The sequence below is a fragment of the Lepisma saccharinum genome, chromosome 5 (assembly GCF_977018435.1).
Source record: "Lepisma saccharinum chromosome 5, izLepSacc3.1, whole genome shotgun sequence".
NCBI classification, from domain to species: domain Eukaryota; kingdom Metazoa; phylum Arthropoda; class Insecta; order Zygentoma; family Lepismatidae; genus Lepisma; species Lepisma saccharinum.
In genome coordinates, this window is record NC_139233.1 from 52750393 (window position 1) to 52774813 (window position 24421).

Here is a 24421-nt window from a genome sequence, read left to right on the forward strand (position 1 = left end):
TCCACCAGTAACCCCCCCCCCTTCCCTCTGTCTACACTTTTCCGGTGATGTTACTGCGTATGCAAGGTGAATAGCCTCGAAGTTATTCGGAATAATTCACGAATGTCTCCTGAGATATCTGAAGACAAAATCGGAGAAATTCGTGCACTTGCACTTATTTTAAACAGTTGTTAGTGACCTCTTATCAAGAGGGTCCTTCAACTTTGCCTCAAATAATGAATGGAAGGTCACTGATGAGTAAATTCAAACGAACTCTCCATTCATTTGTTTCTTACATAAAGTTACATCCATGAGCTCCCACATATTTTTTTTTTTTTTGGGGGGGGGGTAGATCGAAATAGAAAAGTTATGATCTTATATGAGTGAAGCAGGGGAAAGAACGACAGGTAAACAAAGGAGCGAGACACAGGAAAGAACGATAAGTGATAACCAGCGATGCAGAGAAAAGGAAACAAGTTTGATAGAGATTAAAAAGAAAATTAGTAAGAACAATGGGAGGGATGAATATAGAAAAAGAAATGATCAATCAGGCACAGAGGAAGTAAGGACGAAATAAGATATATTAAAAAGCGAGAAAATAAGATTGAAAGAGAAGGCTAAAAAGACGATGCCAAGAAAAAACTGTTATAAGTATAAGGGAGGCGGGAAGAATAAGTAAACAATTTTCCAAATTCTGTTCCTTCCCGAGGGTGCGGTGCCCACATGTGCATGCGACACAGTCCAGTCCCTATTAGCATATTGCAAAATGTCAAGAATGTGGCAGCTAGGCGTCTTGATACATAACCAACCATTGTTCATATTGTCGATATAAGATAAATAATGGAACAGACTTGATTTTTTACAAGTGTTATCTTTACTTAATGTAAATAGCGTGATTCGTTTTATCAACACGAGAGATAAGCTTGGCGCCACTATAAGATATTAATGTACATTCTTTAAGATTAGATCGCACAGTGATTGGTTCTGAAGGATATCGTTTTGACAGCGACTTAGAAAGTTCAAGGGACAGACTACAGGGGACCTGGGGACTGGCAAATATCGGAGCAATGCTCAAAGCAGGGTTTTCACTCACATTTATGTTTTGTATGAAACTATTTGGATCCTAGAGTCCGTCAATGGACCACTGTCATCTCGAAACGACAGCTCGTGTTGAACCCGAAATCAGAAATGTCAATGAATGATGTTAAATTAGGGTCACAATATTTTATTTCACACTTGAGAAACAACAAACCTAAATTTCTCCATTGTAAAACTAAAACTTTCGGATGACTCGAGCTCCCCCCCCCCCTTTTTCTGGATACGTGCTTGGTTGCAATTAACACAGATATGCTACGTAAAACTGGTGGGGGGATCAAAAGCAGGCATCTTAAGGCAAGATTATGCCAAATAAGCACTAAATCAAATCAGATATAGGTAGCCTACTATAAAAATGTGTTATCAGACTCTAAACATGAAACTATTTTAAAGCAAACCCTGTGTTCTACAATGGAATAAAGACAAATAGGTAAAAAAAAAATCCGCCACCTATACCAGTTGTACAAAACATAGTTTACTGATCAACACTTGAATGAATATACCACTTGCATATCTTTACTGCAGATGGTAGGCCTATATTGGACATAAGCCTCCCTATATTTTGTCGCGAAAATGTGCACATACTTGCATATGACATTAGTAGTAAGGGAAGAGATTTTTTAGTGATGTATGTATATCCATATGAAAAAAAGCTGTAATAGTAGATCTCCTGCTTTTCTAATCTCTATATTTAATGGTAGCTCTACCATCAGATCCATAGTCAAAGTAATGAATGAAGGAAGGACCACTAAAATATTCCCACGTGCAAACTTCCCTAAGTTTAACTGTTCCTCACTGACGTTTATGTATAAATTAACGTACTAATACAAGCTGTAGGACAAAGGAATTGCAAAGTAGCTATTTTTCTTTGAAGACTTCAAGGCAACTCGTGATTTGTCGACTAACATGACTCGGCTTATTCATCCCAGGCGAAGGCAAACTTCAGCTCGGCCTACTTTGCTGAATGGAAAATTCCAGTTTTGCGATGATCAGGGATTACATAATGGATATGAACTGTACGCTCAGGTCATCGTAAAATTTGCTGAAACTGATTTATATTAAAATGCCGGCACTGATTTTTTAAAATGTGAATGACGTCTGCCTTCGATGATCGGCATTTATTTGGGTTAAACTACTGTCTATGGTTATCTTTAGACACTGAGAGGAAGGGGCTCACTATTCACCCTTATTGACTACATTTGCTGTTACAGGGTTCCCACTCAATGGGTTCACTGCCCGGTGGAGGCACTTTAAACTAGGTCCAGTCCCGATTAGCCTACCTGTGCATATAGTGGACTTAAAACCTCAACAGGGTTCCCACTCATTTTGGTAAAACAAAATCCTCGATTTTTGCAGGCAATTTTAAAATAAATGTTCAGACCATTCTGCATATGCATATTGCATAACAAGCTAATAAAGTTTTCAGTGTTGAACCCACTTGTTTATTCAAGAGAACAAAAAGCTTAACAATGTAAATGAACAAATAAAATAAGCACATGTTATATGGAATATATCCCACCAAAAAGCTGATTCAAGTAAAAAGTAGGATTGTTTTATTCCCAAACCCTGTCAAGTACAATGAACACTTTTTCACGTTCTGGATGCATTTTCAAAATTCCACGACCTTCTCTCTCATAGGTTGATTTCTAAGTCACTTGGAACCCTAATACGTGGATGCTTCGATGGTTCATTCACCCCCATCGATCAATGGTTGTAAGAGTAAAAAAAAAAAAAATCCAGCTGTACGCACATCTTCCCTGCTCCCATTAAAATAAAATAAAAAACAAGCTACCAACTACCGTGTTCACACATGTAGGTGCACGTGCATCCTCATATCTTAGCACAACATGTGTGCAGTGGCGGCGATTAGGGGGCAGTTGCCCCCCCTACTTTTCGCCACTTTTGCCCTCGCACCATGCTAAACCATATCTACAAAGGGAAATATACTGTATTTTCCCCCCAGTTTTGGAACCCATTCGCCGCCACTGCATGTGTGTACGGATTACCTTTTTATTTTCAGTAACACCACACAATTCTCACAGCCTTGGCCCAAGTGCGAAGGGGTACTTGCGCACTTCTGTTTTGGGTTCCGTGATCATGGGCATCCGGAAAGGAACGGAATTTTATATTTCACAACAGTGGCGACGAGTACCCCCCTTCACTTTTTGCCCCCGCACTGTTCGAAATTAAAATTACCACCTGAGCGCTAGTGTCGCTTCCAATATGGCCGTTCTATGTAGGATAAATTTTTGTTTACATTCAGTGGTAGTACGTAATAGCAGCTTGTTGTCATGGCTGGTATGGAGAAAACGCGATATTTTTAAATATTGCGAATGCGACGTGAATTCCAGGAACTATAACGAAGGTGAAGCTGTTCTGAGAACGAAGCATTTAATTATGATAGGCAAAAATAACACGGAAAACGCAGACGAAACTATGGTATACGCAACTGGTTCTTCAAAGCAGTGCTGTTTCATCTGCACCTCAGGTTCTAACTTGGACTCTCGGAAATGATTTGAAAATAAAGCAATTCATCTGTATTTGCAAAGCTTGGGCAGGAAAAAAAATGTAAACATACCGTTGCAGTTCTTCCCCCAAAGACAGAGGCAGGCCGGTTTAATAATAACACAGGATAATATATTACAGGCATTAATTGATCTTCAAACTATTTTCATCTTCGCACTCAATCGACTTGCACCTGTTCCAAATTTCATACATAATACATTGTTTTAGGGGAAAAAATATTCATAAAGAACAGTTTAAAACTTTACTTTTATGGTAATAGAATCATCTCTCGGAAAATAAAGTGAACAGACTCGTGCATTCTTCGTAATTTCCTTGCCGTACTTCAATGTTATCCCCCATGCCAATCTTATGTCAATCAATTCTGATTTCCCCGATTTATTTACAAATTTCATTTTGTCGAGTCCACGGGGTGGAAACATATGTAAACTTTTCACTTGTCCTGACCCACAAAACGATTTAGAGCAAAAAAACTCAACAGTAGACGTTACTCTTTCGAACATTTCCCATTCTTTGAACGACTTCAACAGATGTAGTATCCTACATAGAGTAGTTCCGGAAAATCCCACCAGATGGCATATCGGATAATTTTAATCGCGAATAGCCGCTTAGTACCAAGGGGGGAGTAAACTGTGCTTTCCGGCTCAGTGGCCTATCGCGTTAAGTGGTCGCCTTTCCATCTTGTCACCAAAGGTTTCCCGGTTCGAACCCAGGCTTAGAAATGTTCCTTCATCAATTTCACCAACCACTTGATCATGATTAGCCAAAAGTAGAAGAAAAGCGACATAAAATAAAAATACAAAATATGTAAACGGCTATGTGTTTCCTATGAAATACACATTTTACCCCTCTACGCTGTTTTCTGACGTACTAATAATCCAGCAGGAAGGTGTGGCTAGACACCAGTGATAACATAATTTTGAATGTGCTTCATTACTTAATTACAGGCAGTGGAGCTCAGGGTAACAAACATCTGTCAACAGGAGTTGCCACTTTGCAATTGGCCAGAACAGGAGTGATAAAATATGAGTACAGCTTGGTAACAGCCTTGTGTGGTTGGTCGGTTCACCGTGAGGTCAAACAGACGAGCATGTTGCTCGGATTATCTTGTTGCTGTGCGGTCACAGAACTGCTCCTGCTCTTTCCAGAAATAGGCGTTATCAATGTTTGTACGAGAACAAAAATCACTGTTTGGAAATTCAGTGACTATTATAGGCTATACAAATACCGGGCCCCTCCTGGAATTTTGCTAAACTGCATTGCTCTACAAACAAAAGTTTATACATATAAATTATGCACACCTCTTGGGGATGATGAATTCGAAAAATGACAAACCATTCTTGAATTCCCCCTTTGCCTGTTTTCATGCTATGCAACCGAAAGCAAACCCCGAATCAGGCGTATCCAGGATTGTTTGAGGAGGAAAGGGGGGGGGGGGGCAGAGAAGATCGAGAATGCTGTTGGATTGATTGAATTGGGTTATTTACGTTGCTTTTCTACAACGATGAGGATGAGTGATGCTATATTATTGAATCGATGAAGGAATATTTACAAAGAACACCCATGTCCAGGTCGGGATTCGAACTCGGAACCTCTGGAGTCGTAGCGCGCTGTGATAACCACTTCCCGACTGTGGTTGGCGAAATGCAGTTGGGAGTATTTCTATGGTAGCATTTCAGCTAAACCTAAACGTTAGAGAGCTGCAATATGATGGTCCAAAGTAACTGAAAAAATCCAACTGACGGATAGACTTCCTCGACCTGACAAGTGACGGCGCCAGGGAAAAGTGACTGGGGGCGACAAAATATTGTTGGGAGGCAGTCACATTAAAACGCCCGAAAACACTATATATAAATATATTATAATAATAATTATTATATTCATGTATGGTGTTTTGTGTTTGTCCTTTACGAATTTATCTCCATATGATCCGCTTTAACAAAGGCATTAATTTTTTTTATTCGTTGGAACTGCCTCAAGTTGAGTTGTTTCTGGTGGCCCATTTCAGTATTGGAAGACATTTATAATTTTATAATTAGTTTTTCTTGATTAAACTACTGATATAAATATTCAAGTTATAAGATAATAATATAAATGACGAAAAAATATTTCGAAGAGTTAATTTCTTGCAAAATAAACATGACGTTGGAAGAAATTAATCTTCTTAAGTATTAGAAACAACGAAAGTCACTTAGTGAAGTGCAATTCTCCTGTAGGAGAATTCTGCTGTATGTGCTTTGGAGAACACGCCCACCTTAGGACGTCCAAGACTGACGTTTCTTCTCAATAGCAAGGACAGGCAAATGAGGCAGCTGCATCCAGCATCCTGTTTCGAGCAAAGCTTTTCAAAGGTTTCAAACACGAAAAGGTGCTTTCACACGCTGTATTGGAAACTGGAATTGTTACAGAGAATACAACTAGAGTGTGAACCTTGTGAAATGTCAATTTATACTTTCCTAGGATTTCAATGGAGTACTTTTGTTCCATCTTCGTAACGCCGAAGAGTTTTCGGCAAAAACTGCGTTTAACCTTTGAGGTAAATGTTATCACAGGAATAAAAATCTGAAAGGTTGCAGTTCTCATGATTCAAGAAATATTCTGACCCTTATGCACCTCACTCTACCACTCCAACGTATATTTGTGCTACACAATTACAGGCACCTATGGAGTTCTTGGGAAGAAGTTCTTCGATTTTGATATGTACGAGAAGGAGCGACCCTGCATCTAATGATTGAAGAGTGGCAAATCCTAAAAAGCGTTCTTTTACCTGCCCGCGATACAAATATCTGTCCTGTTCCTTTCTCACAATGTATTTTGTTTCATCTGCCATCAATGCGAATACTTTCGCCTCTACACTTCTTGGCTTATTTTGCTGAGAATAAGTGTGGACATTACGCAGATGAATTTGTTTTTAATCTAATTTCGAGTGTAATTTGCATTTTAAGGTTAAAGTTCAATACACTCACGAATAATATCCCCATATTTTGAAATTAACTTCAAGAGTATCGAAGAAACTCCCTTTGTTAAGGTTTGCCTCAGACTCGCCATCTCGAAAATCAAGTCCCTGAATAGCAAGAAACCCTGATGCATCCACAACAACTGACATGTAGTGTCGGTTTTCTTGGATCACCTTTGGTCCTGGGGTTGATACCCGGTGGAGGCACTTTAAACTGTATGTCCAGTCCCGATTAGCCTTACTGGGCATAAAGTGGACTTAACACCAAATCAACCAACCAACCAAATCTTGAATCACCTTTGAATGTCCTTTACTAATTAACGTTGTCATTAACTACCCACAATTAGAATAATTTGCCCGTAGTACAGATGATGTTTTATGGTCCTCGGAATGTTCATGATGTTTTAAAACCATCCACATTCAACGCTTTTTTTCCAGTTCTTAAAGCTGGTTAAATCTTAGAATAATCGCGACGATTACAGGACATAAAGGAATAAGAAATCGCCTATGCCCAGGTCGGCGCTTGAATCTTGAACGAGTCACACACTAAAACAAATTAGTATTTGTTAGCAAAGTTTGTATTATAAGCAGGAAAAGTGATATCATGCAGAATACACCACTTAGACAAGGTGAAAATAGTCATACTCTTAGAAATGAACTCTCTTATTATTCGATATTTCATTAACTTCAGTCGGGGGGGGGGGGGGGGGCGGACGAGGGCGTCCGCCCCCTGTCCCCCTCTGGCGTCGTCACTGCCTGCCAATCAGCAATACAGTCGCTTTAGACAAAGGCTGTCACACGGCGTACAGTTTGGCGTTTATTGTTTACATTCGAATTATCACAAGCTATGTGAGAATAGTAGCTACTGTGTTCTGCAGAGTAACAATATTTTCAAATTTCCCTTAATTTTCTTATACCAGGACCACTGAATAGCCATAATTTCACGTTTAAAAAATAATATATTTACAAAGTAAATCATACGTGTTAGCAATGATTATTAAAATAAAGGACATGTATAAATGTGAGTTAAGCAAAAATATAAATTTTCGCATCACGACTACAGTTCGAAAAAACTCTGGACAGATTAAAAATGAATGCACTGTTCCGATCAAATCGGGGCGTCTGGTAGTTTTGCATCAATGGTAATAAAACTAAAATTACTCAGTATGGCAGACTTCTGGAGCCTGTTTCTCTACAACAAACCCATTAATTTATACAAGAACGAAATCTAAATTCTTGCAAAATGCAAAATTATGCATAAGAAATACAATATTTGGGGTGGGTCCGTAGCCAGGGCCACCCCCTGAACTATGACATATTTTAATATGAATCCGTAAAAACTTATGAAAATGACACGACAGATTTTGAGACTTATTTTTCTCAGTCGCCATAACATCAAAAACGTTGTTTCCCCGAAATTACCTGAGTGGATAAATTGATATACTAAACATATTTTTGATTCATACTAACAAGTGAAATAACACAAATTTAGCATTTGACGTGATTTTAAGGGTTTCTCGTAATTTTACATCTTATACATATTCTGTGAAGAACATCTAAAAAAATTGTTAATTTTCTGCAATGATAGTATTCTTATAAACACAGTATTTTATGAATACAATAGTCACAATTGATATACATAGTGACCTATATTACAAGTTATTTGGGCACAATTTTCCTCCTACGATTCTTGCCTTAAAGAAAACCGTACCCTTCTTGGCAAGACCACTATGGATAAGCATGGAAAACCCTTGTATAGTTCAGTTAACTTCGTCTGTCAGAAACTAATGTTAATACTGACGAAGATCTGTCGTAATTGTAGAAGAATAGAATGATCAAGGTAAAAAAAAACATTTTCGAACCCGTAAATATAGTTTTGGCTTTAGTATCGAAAGGAAATAAGAGTAACTTGTGCAGAAAGCAGGGGACAGTCCACAAGCATTGACTATCCTGCGCAGTCCATGGGAAAACTGCAGATATTTTATGCCCTTCGACTCAGATTTTTGGAGGTTTCCTAGGCATCTTATTGAAGATGAGATGGAAGTGATAGCTCTCAAAAGCTCTAAAATATATCTGTAACCGATCTGGCAGGTATCGTGAGAGAATCTCTTCATTATTCAAAATGTTGGGTGGGGCCCGGGATTCTGTACAGGAATTGTTGGATGATAATATTGCTATTGAGCTTATGATGTTGCTAGTTCTGGATTTCCATATATATATAAATTCTGATCCAGGCCAGGATTTATGCATTTAGAGATGCTGCGCTAACAACTTTGTGGAAATTTACCATATCTCTGATTATAACTGTTCGTTCAAATTTTGATGGATGGTTAATTGTTTTCCATGTGTCATACCACTCATTCTTTTTTTTACACTGTGGCCCTTTGAAAGCATTTCTTCCCAGGGAAGGCCCTTATTTGGAGCCCTAGATTTGAAGCCAGGGGTGTACAATTCACTGGGACAAGGGGGCATTTTGATTGCCTTTTGGGTTTCGCCTGTGAAATTTTATTGTGAATATAACATTCATGTTATTTACTGCAAATTTGATGGGAAACTTCACAATACTAATAAGCTTAGCATAAAAATATATTTTCTCATGTTATTCTTAGTTTACATATCTAAAAAACACTAATTTGGTCATCTAATTTTGCAAATAGGAAAATATTTGGATATATTTTAATTTTTATAAGTTATCAAATTTTACAGTAAATACTTCTCAATATAGTACCACATTTTAACTCTAACTTCATCTTCTTTTGCAGGTTATTGTGGAGAGATTTTACAAGGAAATATCACTGCCTTTACTTGACAAAACTAAGTTCCTTGTTCCTCAGGAAATAACAATGTCACAGTTTGTAACAATCATCAGGTAATTGCTGTTCCTTTCACTCGGTATTTTGTCATAAAGAAGTAGTCTGATCTTCAATGAGTGTCAAATTTGCCCTCCATTTTGTCAAAGAATATTGCATATCAGACTTTAAAAAAAACCTATGATGTTTGCGGATTCTGGTAGAGCAACATGAGATATGTGCATGTCAAATATTTCTATTTTTCTAAACTATCAATAATATATCACCCTTTTGGAAAGGGAAAAGAATTAGAAATCTATTAGCTGAGGGTAGAATATATATTCTTATGGGTGAAGGATTTTTTAAAAATTTATTTTGTATATTTTTATATGAATTAGTTCTAAGTATTCACAGCAGATATTATACCCCATCTCAAGTAATGATACACATACTTCATTCAGTCAGCAGTGTACCTATGAATCTATCCACATTTAAAAAATAAAAGTTGACTGTAAATGGGTTTTATGGATTTGATGACTACAAATGAGAAATCTATAAACCCCCTATACAGTCAAGTTTTCTTCGATTTTTGTTCTCCTTAGAAAGGGGCAGGGGCCTTAATGCCATCATAAACCCTCTCCCCCCCACCCACTACATACTGGAAATGCAATATTTGGGTAGTTTCCCCTGATGTTAGAAATATGAACAAAATTGTTTTTGGTACATTCATTTGAAACTATATTGTTTTATTTTTCATATTCCAATACTCTTTTACCTAATTTTGGCAATGAGGATGAATGATTAGATGAAACTGATGATGAGACATTCACAAAAAAACTCATGCTCAGGCCAGGAATTGAACCTGGAACATTCAATGGTGAAATGTGTGTTGATCACTTGACAAATCACTAGAAGAGACTGTCCACAAACATATGGCTTTGCCAAAATGTAACATTACACAGTAAACAATGTGTACCAGACACATTTCAGTTTAAAAAAAGAATGATATTTTTAAAAATTCGCTTATTCATTTCTCAATTTTGTTTTGGTTAAAATTGGAACATTTACCATCTTTAACATTGTACCCAACAAATATCAAATCTTTTACAAAATCTGAGAAAATTATAGTAATGAATTACTCTAATTCCCCTGTATCTCCAACTGAAAGATTAATTTTCTTAATGCAAATTATTATGCTCAAAATGTAGGGCATGCTCTGTCATTGAGATTTTTTTAAATAGTTTTTTAATTTTATTTTTTGTATGACATTTGAGTTTCATAGGCTGAACACCTATAAAATTAAAACTTTGTTGCATTTAACAGGAACAGAATGCAGCTGAACTCTCATCAGGCATTTTACTTGCTCGTGGGAAACAGAAGTATGGCAAGTTTGTCGAGGACCTTGGCAGAGGTGTACAACGAACATAAGGATGAAGATGGGTTTCTCTATGTAACTTACGCATCACAAGAAGTATTTGGGGGTGAAAGTTGGAGGACATAAAGAGAAGTAAGTATATGATTGAGGAAATTTCAATTTAAATTTAAATATTGACAGCTGATTCAAATAGAAATATCCTTAAAATAACCAAACTGAAAATTCTGGTAAAGCTTAGCTTACCTTTTACCAACATTATTAAGACTAAATAATATGTTTCCAGTTACTTTTTACTGGTTCTGGCGCACATGTTTTTAAACAATGTTTCCTATTTGAACCAGTCTTTCTCAGGTGAGATGAAGTTGACGAGTCTAGTGTTTGGATACTCACAGAGCTACCTTGCAGCCACTCTTTGCACCAGGAGTGCAATTTAGAAAAAAATAGCTTCTATCAAAGATGGGATAGCTTAGTAACTTAGCACGCATCCAGCCTGCAGTTGAATCCGTGCTGGGCACATTGCAGCACATCATAATCAATTGCTGTGATGATTGCTCTGACATGCAGTCACAAATCAAACATGGTCTGTGGTAGGGGGTGATTTTTGCAGGCTGAGTAAGCCCAGAGCTGCTCAAGCTGAAGCTTGAACGGAACCGTTCCACGGTTTCCTCTCTACTTGCAGTCTGTCTGTCGACTTTTTCTTACCTTAAATTCAGAGTATGGCTTTCAAATTGCATGCCCGGATGCATATTCAGCAAACTTGGTAGGGAAAATGTTGTTGCATATGAATAACAATTTGTGAATGTGGGAAAAGCTCTTTTGAAATGAAAGCCACTTTCTCTAATGCCACTCCTGGTGGCAAACAGTGCATTCTATGTGGCTGCAATGTAGACCAACAAAAATAGTTTCTTTCAAACTTCTAATTTTGTGAACCTGGATTTTATGAAATGTGATCAATTTAAGTTTCAAATTGGGAACATAATTTATGGCAACCCTGTATATAATAGTAGTACAGTTTAAAATAGTCAAATGAGCCTGTGATATTCTTTAAAGTTAGTCATGAGCTTATTTGTCTACGTGGGATACTCAGTGCAAACATAATTCTCACATATAAATACACGTGAGTTAACAGGGTGTCTACCAGTCAAGAAATCAACAGGTAGGTCAAGAAATTATGCTTGTGGTCAAGAATATTTGCTATTTTTACAGTATATACTGTGTAGTGAATTTATATTGTTATATACCTGTACTGGGATTTGATAAAATTGAATATTTGAAAATCTAAAATTGTATTGAGTTGTGGTTAAGATTTGCTCAATTTGTTTCCTAAGAATTAAATTTTGTACATGTGAAATTCTTAATTTTCAACTATACCTAAGTAGGGGGCGATTAAATAAGTGTTGAGAAAAAGGGGGGAAAGGTCAAGAAAAAGGAAAGAAAGGTCAATGAAAAGTCATGAAAAAGTCAAGAATTTTGGATTTGTTATTTTGGTTGACACCCTGCCACATGTAATGTCTTGTTCCTTTTCAAGACATTTTGAATGTTAATCATATTAAGTGATCTGGTATTTCCAAGTAGCCTTTAACATACTACAAAGTTCTGCCACTTTGTCTTTACATAAAAGTATAATTTATATACCATGGTATTTTCTATGGTGAACGTTCCATTCAGGGTCTTCATGGATACGGTTGCCAGACATACTGTTTTTACAGGATGTTCCCTACACAATATGTTGTCTTGTAAAAATATATATTATTTTAATGTTATATAATATGTATTAGAACACTTGGAGCTTATCTGACATTACTAAATATTTAGAGCATTGTCAGGTGACATACAGATAATGTTCACTATTTTTGGAACATACTTTTACTTCCTCTTGTAAAATAATATTTTGTTATAAGATTAAAGAAGTTACTTACGCAACTGCTATCTTGATTTTTAACTTCCAATTACCATTTTAACTTCTTAAGTCTACCTTTTATCATTTTTTAAACAGATCTTATCAAAACCCACTCAGTTGTAAAGGTTGGTGCCAACAGTAGTAATCATTACCTGCATGAAAATATTGGCATGATGCTTTATTGTTAGGAGATTAACTTGGATAACTTCTCATGAATTTCTTTATTTTCAGTGAAGACTGATCATCCACTCATTCATTATGAAGGAGCTTAACATGCAGAGATTCTGCTGGTCAGAATTGCTGGTTCTGCAACAGCAAAGCAGTACCACTGGGGCCAGAGCTGGAACTAAAGGAGTGTTCACACTATCTCTTCCCGATTAAACAGGCACATAAGTGTTCAGATGCATCATCAAGACCATTGCTCAATAAAGTTCCTTCACTTACAATCTATATATGCAACATTGAAGCAGTATAGAGACATACTGCATGACAAGTTGTTAAAAGTTTGTTGTGTGTAGTTTTTGAGCGATTCTTTTTGTTGTGAATGGTTGAGAAAGTTTGAAGTGTTTGTGCAATGGAATGCACGGTTTGTTAAATATTTGGTAAAAAAGACAGTGCGTGTCATGGGAAAAAAATGTGCTTCTTGATTTTGACAGTAGCTCTTTGGGATTTCAGTCCATTGAGATGTAAGGTACACACGGTATTCATAATGGGGGATATTGACAATATATATATATCCATTAAATGTGGCAATGGTGCCATCTGTTTGGCTTGAAATAACAGATTTTCTAAACAAAGTCCATGATTTCTTGTCACTCCATATTGAATACTTGTGTACCGACAGTGTAATATAATTTTAAGTATGTATAAGGATTGTCTCTGACTCTTTTTAAATCAATTTATCTCAATTTTAATTTTTAGCTTATTTTTGAACATGAAATTGTTATAGTGGGCTTTGGCATACTCTTAAATTCAGGTATATCCATACTTCTATTATGTAAATACTATATTTTGCAATTATTGAATAATGCCTACTGCAAGAAGGCTAACAAATTTTAGTTAATATTAACAATTGTGATAATACTGTTTCTTTTCTTATGTAAGCATCTTTGCTCTGGTAATGAAATTGTACCTGATGTGAATGTGTGATCTTATTAAATACAACAGAGCAAAGATTTTTTTCCAGAAACATTTCCTTCAACTGGATGCCTATTCTCTCATTATATGAGTTTTGTAATGCATTTTATAGTAAATATTCATTTTCTAATGTAAGGTTGTATCATTCTTCTTGTACCTTCCATTTCCGATTTTCAGTGTAATCAAATTGTGAAAATCTAAAAGTTGGCTGAGCAAAGTCCCCCCCCCCCTCTTTGAACCAAGCTTAACCAGCAATTACATGGTGATTGTTGTTGAGGATATGCAGATTTAGTTCTAAGTGTGCAAATGCTAGCATTACACATTCTAAAGTATGATCCTGTGGTCTGTAGCTGCTGGAAATCACCGAAGTTGTTCAGTATGGTCCGAGATAGGTGAGAAGTTATAGGAAATGAGAAAATAGTAATTTATCACAATGATTGCACTGGATTTTAGTTGGCTGGATTCTTTGCATTAGATTTAGAATACCATATGATTTTAGAAGAAATCATGAAGATGTTCCAAGTTTTTGGCATTTCTTTACAAACAAGACTGTAATTATCCAGAAGTCCTATGCAAGTTAAATGTCAGTTTATGCAGCTATAAACTAATAATGTTTGTTAGAAAAATCAATCATGCAAGTCTGGGTTACAAAACTGCCAGAAGTTACTCAATTATACCTCGTATACTACACTAAAGTTGCTGACCAGCCAGTTTATTAAAAATTAAAAGCACTTTACAAGTTACGTTTCTACCCTATATCAGGGTCTTCCTCAGACAGAGAACTAAACTAAGAATATATTCTATATTTTTTTAACTTTTTAAAATTTTTAATAAACTGCTTTGGTCAGCAACTTTAGTTAATATGGAAACAAGGCTTAATCGAGTCCCATTAAAGCATTTTTCGATGGATGACACTTCACCAGTTCATAGTTCCCAGTTTGACTTTCAAGGGTGCCTGCTACTATTTCTTTCGAATACCTACACAAATTTTGAAGGTACCATGAGGGATTTAACCTGAGACCACTTGCACCAGAGACAATAACACTAAACTATTTGGATATGCAAGAGATTTTACGTCATGTACAGCTTGTTGAATATAGAATGCACTGGTAAAACTGATAAGTGATCCAATGAACTACCATATTAAGCTTTGCTTTAATGCCTTTAGTGATTTTTTTGGAGTTTTTCCCATATGGGAGATGGCAGGTGGACAATATGCACAGGTAAGTCATAAAATCCTTAACTAAAATGGTCCATGTACACAGGCGAGAGCAACTGGTGCAGCAGCTTTCTTAGTTTCTTGATACCTAGGCTCAGATAAAGCAACAAATGAGAGTTTGCTTTGTTAAAAAGTGTGGATTATTTAGCACTGTCAAACATCCCACTTTTTAAGAATGGAATTATTCTAGTTTTTTTATTTAAATTTAGACATTATAATTGCGATCTTGACTAGTGGCATGGCAACTTATATTGAGGAGGTACAAACAACGGCAAAGGCAATAGTAGACCCCACAGCGAAGTGGGTTAGAAACCCTGCATGCTTCAGGGAAGCTTTGATGAGGCACCTGAATTGTCTCGAGCTGAACCAGGAAATGGACAATCTTTAATCCCCAAGGCCATTCTGCAAAACGAATGCCAGAAGAGGTTAGTGTGGATTTGCTGGGTGATAAGTGTATACAGAGGCATGGTGTGCATGTAGCTGGTGTTACTGCAGGTAACAGCAAAATGTAAAGAATTAAAAAGTTGTTTCAATAAAATGACAACATTGTTAAATATGTTAATGAACACAGTTGCCGTCGTGTAGATATTGCCTAGGACATTTTTTCTGCAGCAGACAGAAGCGAAGAGGGAGGCAGTTCCGCTACCCTGAACAGGCAACAAGGGAGTGAGGGTCTAGCAGGCATAATTGTAGTACAGGATAGCCTGTAACACTTTTGAAAAAGTCATGCCATGCCACTGAGTGTGTGAGATTACATTTTGCGTTGTTGCGAGATTATATATTAGGATAAAATTTGGACATAGTGAATCTAAGTAGAGAAAATGCAACTTGTATATCAAAATTGCCATGTCCACCTGATCTCCGAAAGTAGTGTTTAGCATGTCACATTTCAAGTATAGTCCACGATTGTATCTAGTATATGAACGAGATGTGTCCCTCCTCTCAAACAATATGTGGCTTGTCCCCATCGAATGAAGTGTCACTTATAAATTAAGTGTCCGAAAGCAGGTATTAGGCACGAACAGAACAAAAAATAGTCATGAGCAATTACAAATGTTATAAGCCAGTTCATGGCCGGGAGTTATTGACGGTCTTCCCCAACCTATCCACTTTAGATTCCTAGTTAGAGTCCTGATCTGGCAATCTCTCTTTTAAGTGTGTGTTCATCAATTTAATCTAATTATCATCCATCTTCATAGTTTCGATTAATTATAAAAGTGACATAAAAGCAAAATAAGAACAAATAAAAATAATTGTAAAATGACTACAATGTCAGAACTACATTTGAAAAATAAAATGCGAGCAGAAGATTCATCTTCAAACAGGCATTTGGGGAGAACTGTGTAGACAGACAGCATGTTCCCGAAAGTTGCCAATCCACATGTAGCATGACCTTCGATACTAGAGTTGTGTTTTTCAGGAAAGTTTGCTCGACGCTCCTCAAGTGTCTCTTCAAGAATGCCTCGGTGCAGCATTGCCAACTTATTTTCAGTTGAAAATCTTTTTCCTCCTATTTAATCTGCAGTTGGCTGTACAGCCATGCCATGCCATATAAATGTGTGTGTGTGTGTGTGTGTATGTGTGTGTGAGAGAGAGAGAGAGAGAGAGATGGATTTTGGGAGTTAGTGAGAAAAATATGATAAGTAGTGGAAAATGCAAATAGCATTTAGTGCAAAATCCTGTCACTTTGGTCTTTTTATGGGTACAAAAATAATTCCGTAGTGTTGTAAATATCTAAATATGTAGTTTCTATCTCAGCAAAACCAGTGCAGTTTCATATAAGATTGGTAGAATATCAGTATCTGTAAATTTTATATCCGTACTCGAACAGTATCGGCGAACATGATGCTTCAGTATTTCCCAATTTTGACTAGGATGTAAGGGGGGTGATCTACGGGCAAGGCATGCACTTCCCCGTAGTGCAACCCAGTAACTGCTTCTTGCAGACCAACAAAGCTCTGAAGCCTGAATCCACACCCAGGATAATCCTCTGTGGAGTTGAATTGCCCATGTTTGTCCTGTGTGCTGAGTGTCCATTCACAGCCTCAGCTTTTAACAGGTAAGGCGATTTTATCCTTGGAAACAGTATAGTTTTAGTTGTTATGTAATGAATGAATAAGTTTTAAAAATTTAGTGAGAAAGTTTGTAATAGGCATATTATCTTGTTAGGGGCCTATCTTCAATTTTGTCTCAGTTAAGGGGCTTGTCCTCGCCATATTGTGAGGAGCATAAATAGCCTATTCGATCATATGCCCACATTAAAATCAATCAAAACCCAATTTTGACAATTTCACATTTTCAAAACATCCCTGTATATACTTTTAGTCATTGATTTGTACCTTGTAGATCATCATCCACAAATCGTATTCAATAACTGCTTTAGGCAATGTAAACTTGATGTAATTCTTACAGAAATTGTTGTACTGCAAGTGAAGCAAGCAAAATAATTTTCAGATCTGTTACTTTGTCATTATGCTTACCCCTTTTCTAATTTCTCTCTCTGTCCCTTGCATTAGAAACAAGGGGTGGCAGTCTTCTTGCCTCCCTGTAGCTACAGCTCTGATTATACATCGGTGCACATAATCGAATTTGGTCTTAAATCTATGATCTTAAAAAAATGATGAAGACACTGATCAAGATACGCCCTAAGTTCAAAGTGGATTCAAAACCACTGCCAAATGTGCTGCCAGAGTTGCCTTTGTCTGTTTACAAAATTCTGGCCTCTTACTGTTGCTAACGAAGTTCACATGCCCCTAAATTATCACTTTTTCAATTTGCCCACAAAATCACTATTTCTAAATCCATCAAGTGCTGTGCCAGGCCTGCGTTTGTTGCAAACAGAAAGGCGCCAGTTACAAAACTGCAATTTATGACCCTATAATAATGTATCCTCTCTTCACACCTGAAACTTCTGATTTGAGCCATTAATTATTCCAGAATTTCCTGTATGGGATTAACTGGCAATGAAAAATATTTTTAAAATATCTCAATAAATGAGGCTTTATAATGCAGAAAACTGAATATGAATATCATTGACCATTTTCTGGATCATAAATGTTGGAGAAAATAAGGCATTACCGAAGAAATTACAGTGGAGTGTTGCTATACATCGGAAATGGTAAATATCAGTAATCACGCTGTATTGCAGATAATAGAGCACAATAAATTCTTCTTGATAATAACATTTCCTTTGCCTGTTTCCAGGATTTAAACTTAGTAGCTTACTATGGTCATTAATACAGATTGGCTGTGATCATAAAGGATTACGAGGGTGGGATATAAATTAGTACATAAATATTTATTTTGCCTGTCCTTGTGGTAAGGACATGAAAACTAACAGTGAAACCTTGAACTACGGCAGACACACAAATCGCAAGTGCAGAGTTCACGTAATGATAGCTCTGTTATATTTTCATTACTAAAAGATTACTAAATTTAGGTCAACAGAGACTATGGACACAATAAATGAGATAATAAATGAGGGTGTAAACCATGACACTATGATCTTACATCATGTATTATGTGCTATGGACAGCAAATTGATAGCTAGAGATCAAAGTATTGCAATTTTCCTTAAGTTTATTAATAACTATCTGGCACTGCAGTTACCAACTTGCGAAACTTGCATATGTTTCATGAATACAAAATAACTAATTTGACATCCGATATATCAACATCTTGATTCACGAAAGTTGTTTTGCTGGAAACTCTTGCATATGTTTACATCATGAGCAATAAGCAGAAGTGCCTGCCCCCCTTTTCTATAGAAACGTGGAGCAAGCATTGTGTCTAAAAAACTGTTTTCAAGGGAGTGTGTGCCGGAGCAGGTGACAATCTCAGTTGTAAAGTGAAGATCACATGACTTTCCTGTAGCAGTGTTGTCAAGAATAATCCTACCTTTGGTTATTGCTGCGTTTGCACATTAAAAGGAAGTAAAAATACGCCAAGGTCCTTCAACTGCTATTCCTCCCAATATAAAATAGAGCTTATGACACACAGAGCATATAATTTCTTGAAAAGATGTGAAAAATGTGGATCAATGAGGGATCAAACCTTGGGTGTTGACCATTCCGTGCATAATGCAGCATCAAGTTAGTTCACAGGGCCTCCCAGATCATGCAGTGGTAGTGTCGTGGCCCTGTAATCAAGGGGTCCCAGGTTCGATACCCAGTGGAGGCACATAGTGGTTCGGATCCCACTTTAAACTGTAGGTCCAGTCCTGATTAGCCTTACTGTGCATAAAGTGGACTTAAAACACCAAATCAATCAACCAACCATTAGTTCACTTTATGCTCATAGGCTATTTGGCACTTTTCTTACAGTTTAAAGTGATTCCAAGCCATTTTGTATTTTGGATCCCTTTATTTGCCATTGGCTTCTTACATACATATGACCAGTGGCAGGAAAAATTTTTGCAAAGCAGCTGTCTCACTGTCACCATGTTAAACAATAGTAGTATTTCCCCAGCTAACAGTGCTGCCTGTGACAAATGGAAGACTGTATAGAACAGTGGTTCTCAACCTTTATGAAACCGCGGCCCAGTACATGCTTCTTTTTTAAGTCAGTGCCCCAATCCCAACAATTTTACTCGTATAAACCTGTCCAATTTTTAAACATTATATATATTAATTAATATACACCTTTGAAATTAAATATTAATAAATAAATTATGACATTCGTAAAGAAGAAGTATGTAGTTTCATTATTTCTAAACTTTTGACAACATAAAAGATTTAACTTAGTTGTCGACTACTGGATCTAAAGCCATTTTGTAGTTTCCTATGGCCAATATTATTAAATTAATATGATAAGTGCTGATTTTCATTGACATGTTGAATTTTGAACACCAAAATATTCAAATTGCTTGGAAAATCTATGACTATATTATTATACTCAAGAAATCCATAATTAATTATTAGATTTTAATTAAGTTCGTTGGAGAAAAACTGTTTCAGGAGAACTTCTCGTGGTCCGGTACTGGCCCGGCTGTTGAGAAGCACTCATGTAAAATATAAGCTGGTTGAGCTGCAGTTTTCACTACTTTCTTCATAAGTAACTTAAAACAAATCTAATAGAGATTTCCATTTAAATCGTTATTTGTTTAACTTTCACACCTTATATTGTCAGTTAAATGGAAACTTTTCACAAGTGCACCGAAGTCAAGGAACACCTCCCCTTTTTCTGGACTTATTTTTCTTGAAATAGGTTAATATAATTGTTTCATTCTGTTTCCCTACCCATAAAGTCATTCAAAATACTTTTTCCCCAGCTGAACCTCTCCCTTTCTTGCGCTTGTGAATGCAATGCATGCATGCATTAACAATTTATGATGGTACTCACTTAGATTAGTCCATCTTCTTTGCCATCCATGCAATGTCATCCAACTTCCACCAGGAAAGGATAAAAGCACATGGCCAAGGAAGGAGACAGGGTTATGGATCCACCATGACAGCACATACCATGCAAAACTAAAAACATGCAATGATAAAACCATGTCAAATTGAGTAATGCAGATCACAGTTATTAAAGCCATTAATATTAGCTAACATGCTTACATGCAAATAACAATGAGCAAACTACAACAAAGAATGAGGTGTGAATAAATGAATGAATGCACGAGTTAAAATTTTTAGATGCTTTTTGCATTGGCACATACGGCCTTTTTTGTACCCTTCAGAGTATACAAGGAAACATCCCCCTATCTAAAATCCTTACCTGAAGGTTAAAAAAAAGGTGTGTAGAAAGCCCCTTGAGAAAGGTTAAAATGCAGGTTGCAAAGGGACATGCACAGGACACACAAAACACATTAAAAAGGTACAGAAACATTAAAAATTTCCCAAGAAAAATGTAAAAAGTCTACTTTTCAAAAAGTTAAAAACAATTGTTAACCCTTAGATGCCAGCTGTGCATGGGCATCCGGAAGGGGAGGCAAGCCAACCCCCCCCCATGGAAAATGAAAGTCAACCAAAACTTATGTATTTCACACATATACAGCCACAATAATATGTGTTAATTATTGCATGAACACCATAAATTCAAATTTAAGCAATGTTTTTTTAAGGGAACAACACTATTTTGGGGGAAAATGTGCCTTGTTTGCCCCTCCCTGGGAAAAATTCTGCAGACGTCCATGCAGCTGTGACACCCGTGTCACAAGGAGTGTTGTGCGACTCTGGGAAGACCCTGTGTTGGGCCATTATCTAATCTGAGATACATGTTGATAGTGTCACATTAAACTTGACGTGTGTCAGAAGCAAATAGTAAAGTTTAATTTCATACTCACTATTTGGGGGGGAAGGGGTGGGGGCAATTTCCCGCCGGAAAGAAAATAACTGTCATTACATTAGAAATGATTATCTTTTCTCTGAAAGTATCGAAAGCAAGTGTGCAATTCTTGCCATAAGAATTTAACATATATCAGGCAATATGAAAGTACCATTTGGAACAAGCACATCCCGGTGTTGCCTACGTGGGGTCCAATGTTGTTCGAATTGCATAAAAAATATTATTTTAAAGCAACTTTCATCTTCTTCTTCTAATTAATAAACGAAAATTAGGTTTCTTTGACCAAAGGCTTATAGCCTAGTTTATACTGAAGAAAACGAGATATAAATTTTAACTGTAGCATTCATAGCATCCAAAATATTTTTAAAAAATGGAATTTTGAATTTCCTGCTAAACAAGAGAAACACGGCTTTTTACAATATTTTTTTTATCCCAAACTATCAGCAGTAAGTGAGCAATTCTTGCCATGAGAATGGTACACATATCAAGTAACATGGAGGTAATTTCTTGAACTCTCATGTCCCGGCATTGCCTACGTAGGGAGCAGATTAAAATTCAAATTTCTTAAAAAAAAACAAAAAAAAACAAGATCTTAAAAAAAATAAGATTTTTACTATCTTCTTTTTCTTTTATTCGGTAAAGGCAAATTAGGGTTTTAGCCTAATCTTTACTGAACAAAATGAGATATAATTTGTCACTCTGGCGTTTCTAGTTTTCAAAATAAAAAAATATAATTCAACTCTTGACGAATTTCAAATTTCCCGCTTCAAAATGCTCCCAGCCTTAAATCAAAACGGGGAAATCAGCCCCAGCGTCTAAGGGTTAAAACACTGCCATCATCTTCCAGCATGGGTGAGAAGATGCCAAGAAGATGAAAAGTTTGTCTGAGGACATTAAAATAGGCACTTTCAATCAGGATGTGCTGAAAACTTCAAACAACATTACAGACACAGCACAGCACAGCAGAGTCCAGGCCTTGCAGCAAATGATGATGTGTGAGATGACTGTGTTCAATGCAAAGCCAAGTTAAAATGACCTCTTCTTCATGGGAGAGAGAGTACAAGGAACGTCAAGCACCAGTGGTGAGCTTGATAGCTCAAAGTCTGTTTCCTGTTACCTTTTTCCACTGTTCCTGCTAGGTGTTTAGAAGGGAAGAATGAAACAGACTCCCTGGCTGACAGAATGTGAACCAGCATGTTGCCGTCTGCATCACCATAGACTGCTTCATTCCCATAGATGCCCACATGACTGAGACTCAGCAGAAGCGAAGTGCAGCACTGGCCGATAAGCTGTCAAAGAGTGAGCTTCCAGGTTGCCTGGAAGACAGCAATTCCAGACTCAGTCAAACGAATCGGTACAAATGAGGACGCTCTTCAAAGTGTGAATGTCAGCAAAGTCCTTCAGGACTGCATAGAGTTCTGTCATGTAAAGTGTAGCTGTAACTTTGAGAGTTGAAAACAAAGTCACAACCAACTGATTCAACCAATTTTGACCTACCAACTGATTCGACCAATTGTGACCTATCTGTATGAAATACAGTAAAATTGGGGTACTGGGCATTTCTGCATTTGGGAGGGCAGCTACAGACAGGTCAACCGAAGGTGTAGGAAATTCACAGGTGGAGCAAAGCAAAATAAACAGAGAAACATCAGGCAGATTGCTATCAACACTAAGTGCAGAAAGAATCTTGTCTGTGTGAACACTGAATGATTTTATGACACGAGGATGTAGGACTTCTCTGTTCAGACAGGGTGGTATGATGGATGGAAGGCATGGAGTGTAGTTGGAAGTAATAGTTAAGAACAAGCCATCTTCATTGTTGTCTTCAGACGACAAACCGTGTTGGACAGTACTTATATGCGGACATATAAATCTGAATAATCTGTCCTTAATGATTTTTTCACAGATTATAGACAGAGGTGACAGGAGTGATATTGGTCTGTATGATGTAGCACTATTTTTATCTCCAGATTTGTGAATGGGTACAACGTTGGCTTTCTTGAACATCTGAGGAAACACGCCTTCAGAGAAGCACCTATTTAGCAAAAGAAAGAAAGAAAGAAAGAAAGAAAGAAAGAAAGAAAGAAAGAAAGAAAGAAAGAAAGAGAGAGAGAGAGAGAGAGAGAGAGAGAGAGAGAGAGAGAGAGAGAGAGAGAGAGAGAGAGAGAGAGAGAGAGAGAGAGAGAGAGAGAGAGAGAGAGAGAGAGAGAGAGAGAGAGAGAGAGAGAAAATGATCCAAGAAGTCGGCAGTGTATGGGTAATGAGGCAAGGAGCGATTTAACTTCTTTAGAAGAGGTTTTGATAGTGGATAGAGAGTGTGAACAGACTGACTGCACGTCGGGGAGTGGGTTGGTTGTAGCATGCGAGGTGAAGTTTTCATGAAAGAAACTGTTAAATAAGTGCACTCTTTTATCTCCAGAGGCTGTTTTCGATTTGTACTTGATTTCCATGGGGATGCGTGATTTTTGCTTTCTTGAATTTAGCAATGTAAAGAATTTCTTTGGATTGGTAAGGTACTGTGCTGTTACATTGTCTACGTAGTCCTTATATTTCTTCCTAAGTAAATACTTGGAGTGACGTCTGATGCTACAGAAGGTTTGGTGTGTATGCACATTGGGACTATGTTTCCACAGATTCCAGGCTTCCTTTTTGTTTTTTAACACCAGGAGAACTTCATTGTCAAACCACCCTGGATATTTTGTAGATTTTGGTTTCCTGGTCGGCACGAAGTCGTTAATCACGGCGTGAAGTATGTCCACAAACATTTCCACTGATTTGTTGACGTCATCATCCTGCACCAGACACCAAGGGTAGAAATGAAGAGCTCGGCGAATGTCCTCCCAGGGTGCATTCTGCCACAGGCGATAAGGCTGCTCTTGCGGTCGAGACTTTCTCTTCTCCACGGAGGGGCAGGTACACAAGGACATCTAGTGAGTCGTGGTCCGATGGTAAAATGTTTTTTTTCCGGGGTTATTTCTGGATCAGGCAGTGTTGCCAGGATGTAGTCTAAGTTGCTTTCACCGCATGTCTTATGCATGTTGAATTGCTTCAAACCAATACCATTCACGAATGTGTCCATGAACCATTGGTCAGCCGATCAGTTTGCAGTACCAGACTTGGGAGTGTTCCAATCGATGGAAAGGTTAAAGTCACCAAAAAGCAT

The 24421-nt window shown here is 37.2% G+C and overlaps 2 protein-coding genes across 3 annotated transcripts in view; one reads left to right on the forward strand and one right to left on the reverse strand.

The window, feature by feature from the left end:
- Nucleotides 1-13884, forward strand: part of LOC145988371 (microtubule-associated protein 1 light chain 3 gamma-like) — a 45290-nt gene extending 31406 nt beyond the window's left edge. The window contains exons 3-5 of the mRNA XM_083123252.1: nt 9316-9422; nt 10666-10849; nt 12849-13884. Coding sequence (XP_082979378.1) covers nt 9316-9422; nt 10666-10843 — 285 coding nt within the window. The 3' untranslated portion in view covers nt 10844-10849; nt 12849-13884. The remainder of the gene's footprint in view (nt 1-9315; nt 9423-10665; nt 10850-12848) is intronic.
- A 6436-nt stretch (nt 13885-20320) lies between these two features.
- ix (mediator complex subunit intersex) overlaps nt 20321-24421 on the reverse strand; it is a 31574-nt gene continuing 27473 nt past the window's right edge. Inside the window, exon 5 of one of the 2 annotated variants that reach the window (XM_083123254.1) lies at nt 20321-20441. The gene's annotated coding sequence lies outside the window, so the exon portion shown is untranslated. The remainder of the gene's footprint in view (nt 20442-24421) is intronic. The other variant, XM_083123253.1, reaches the window with a different exon arrangement.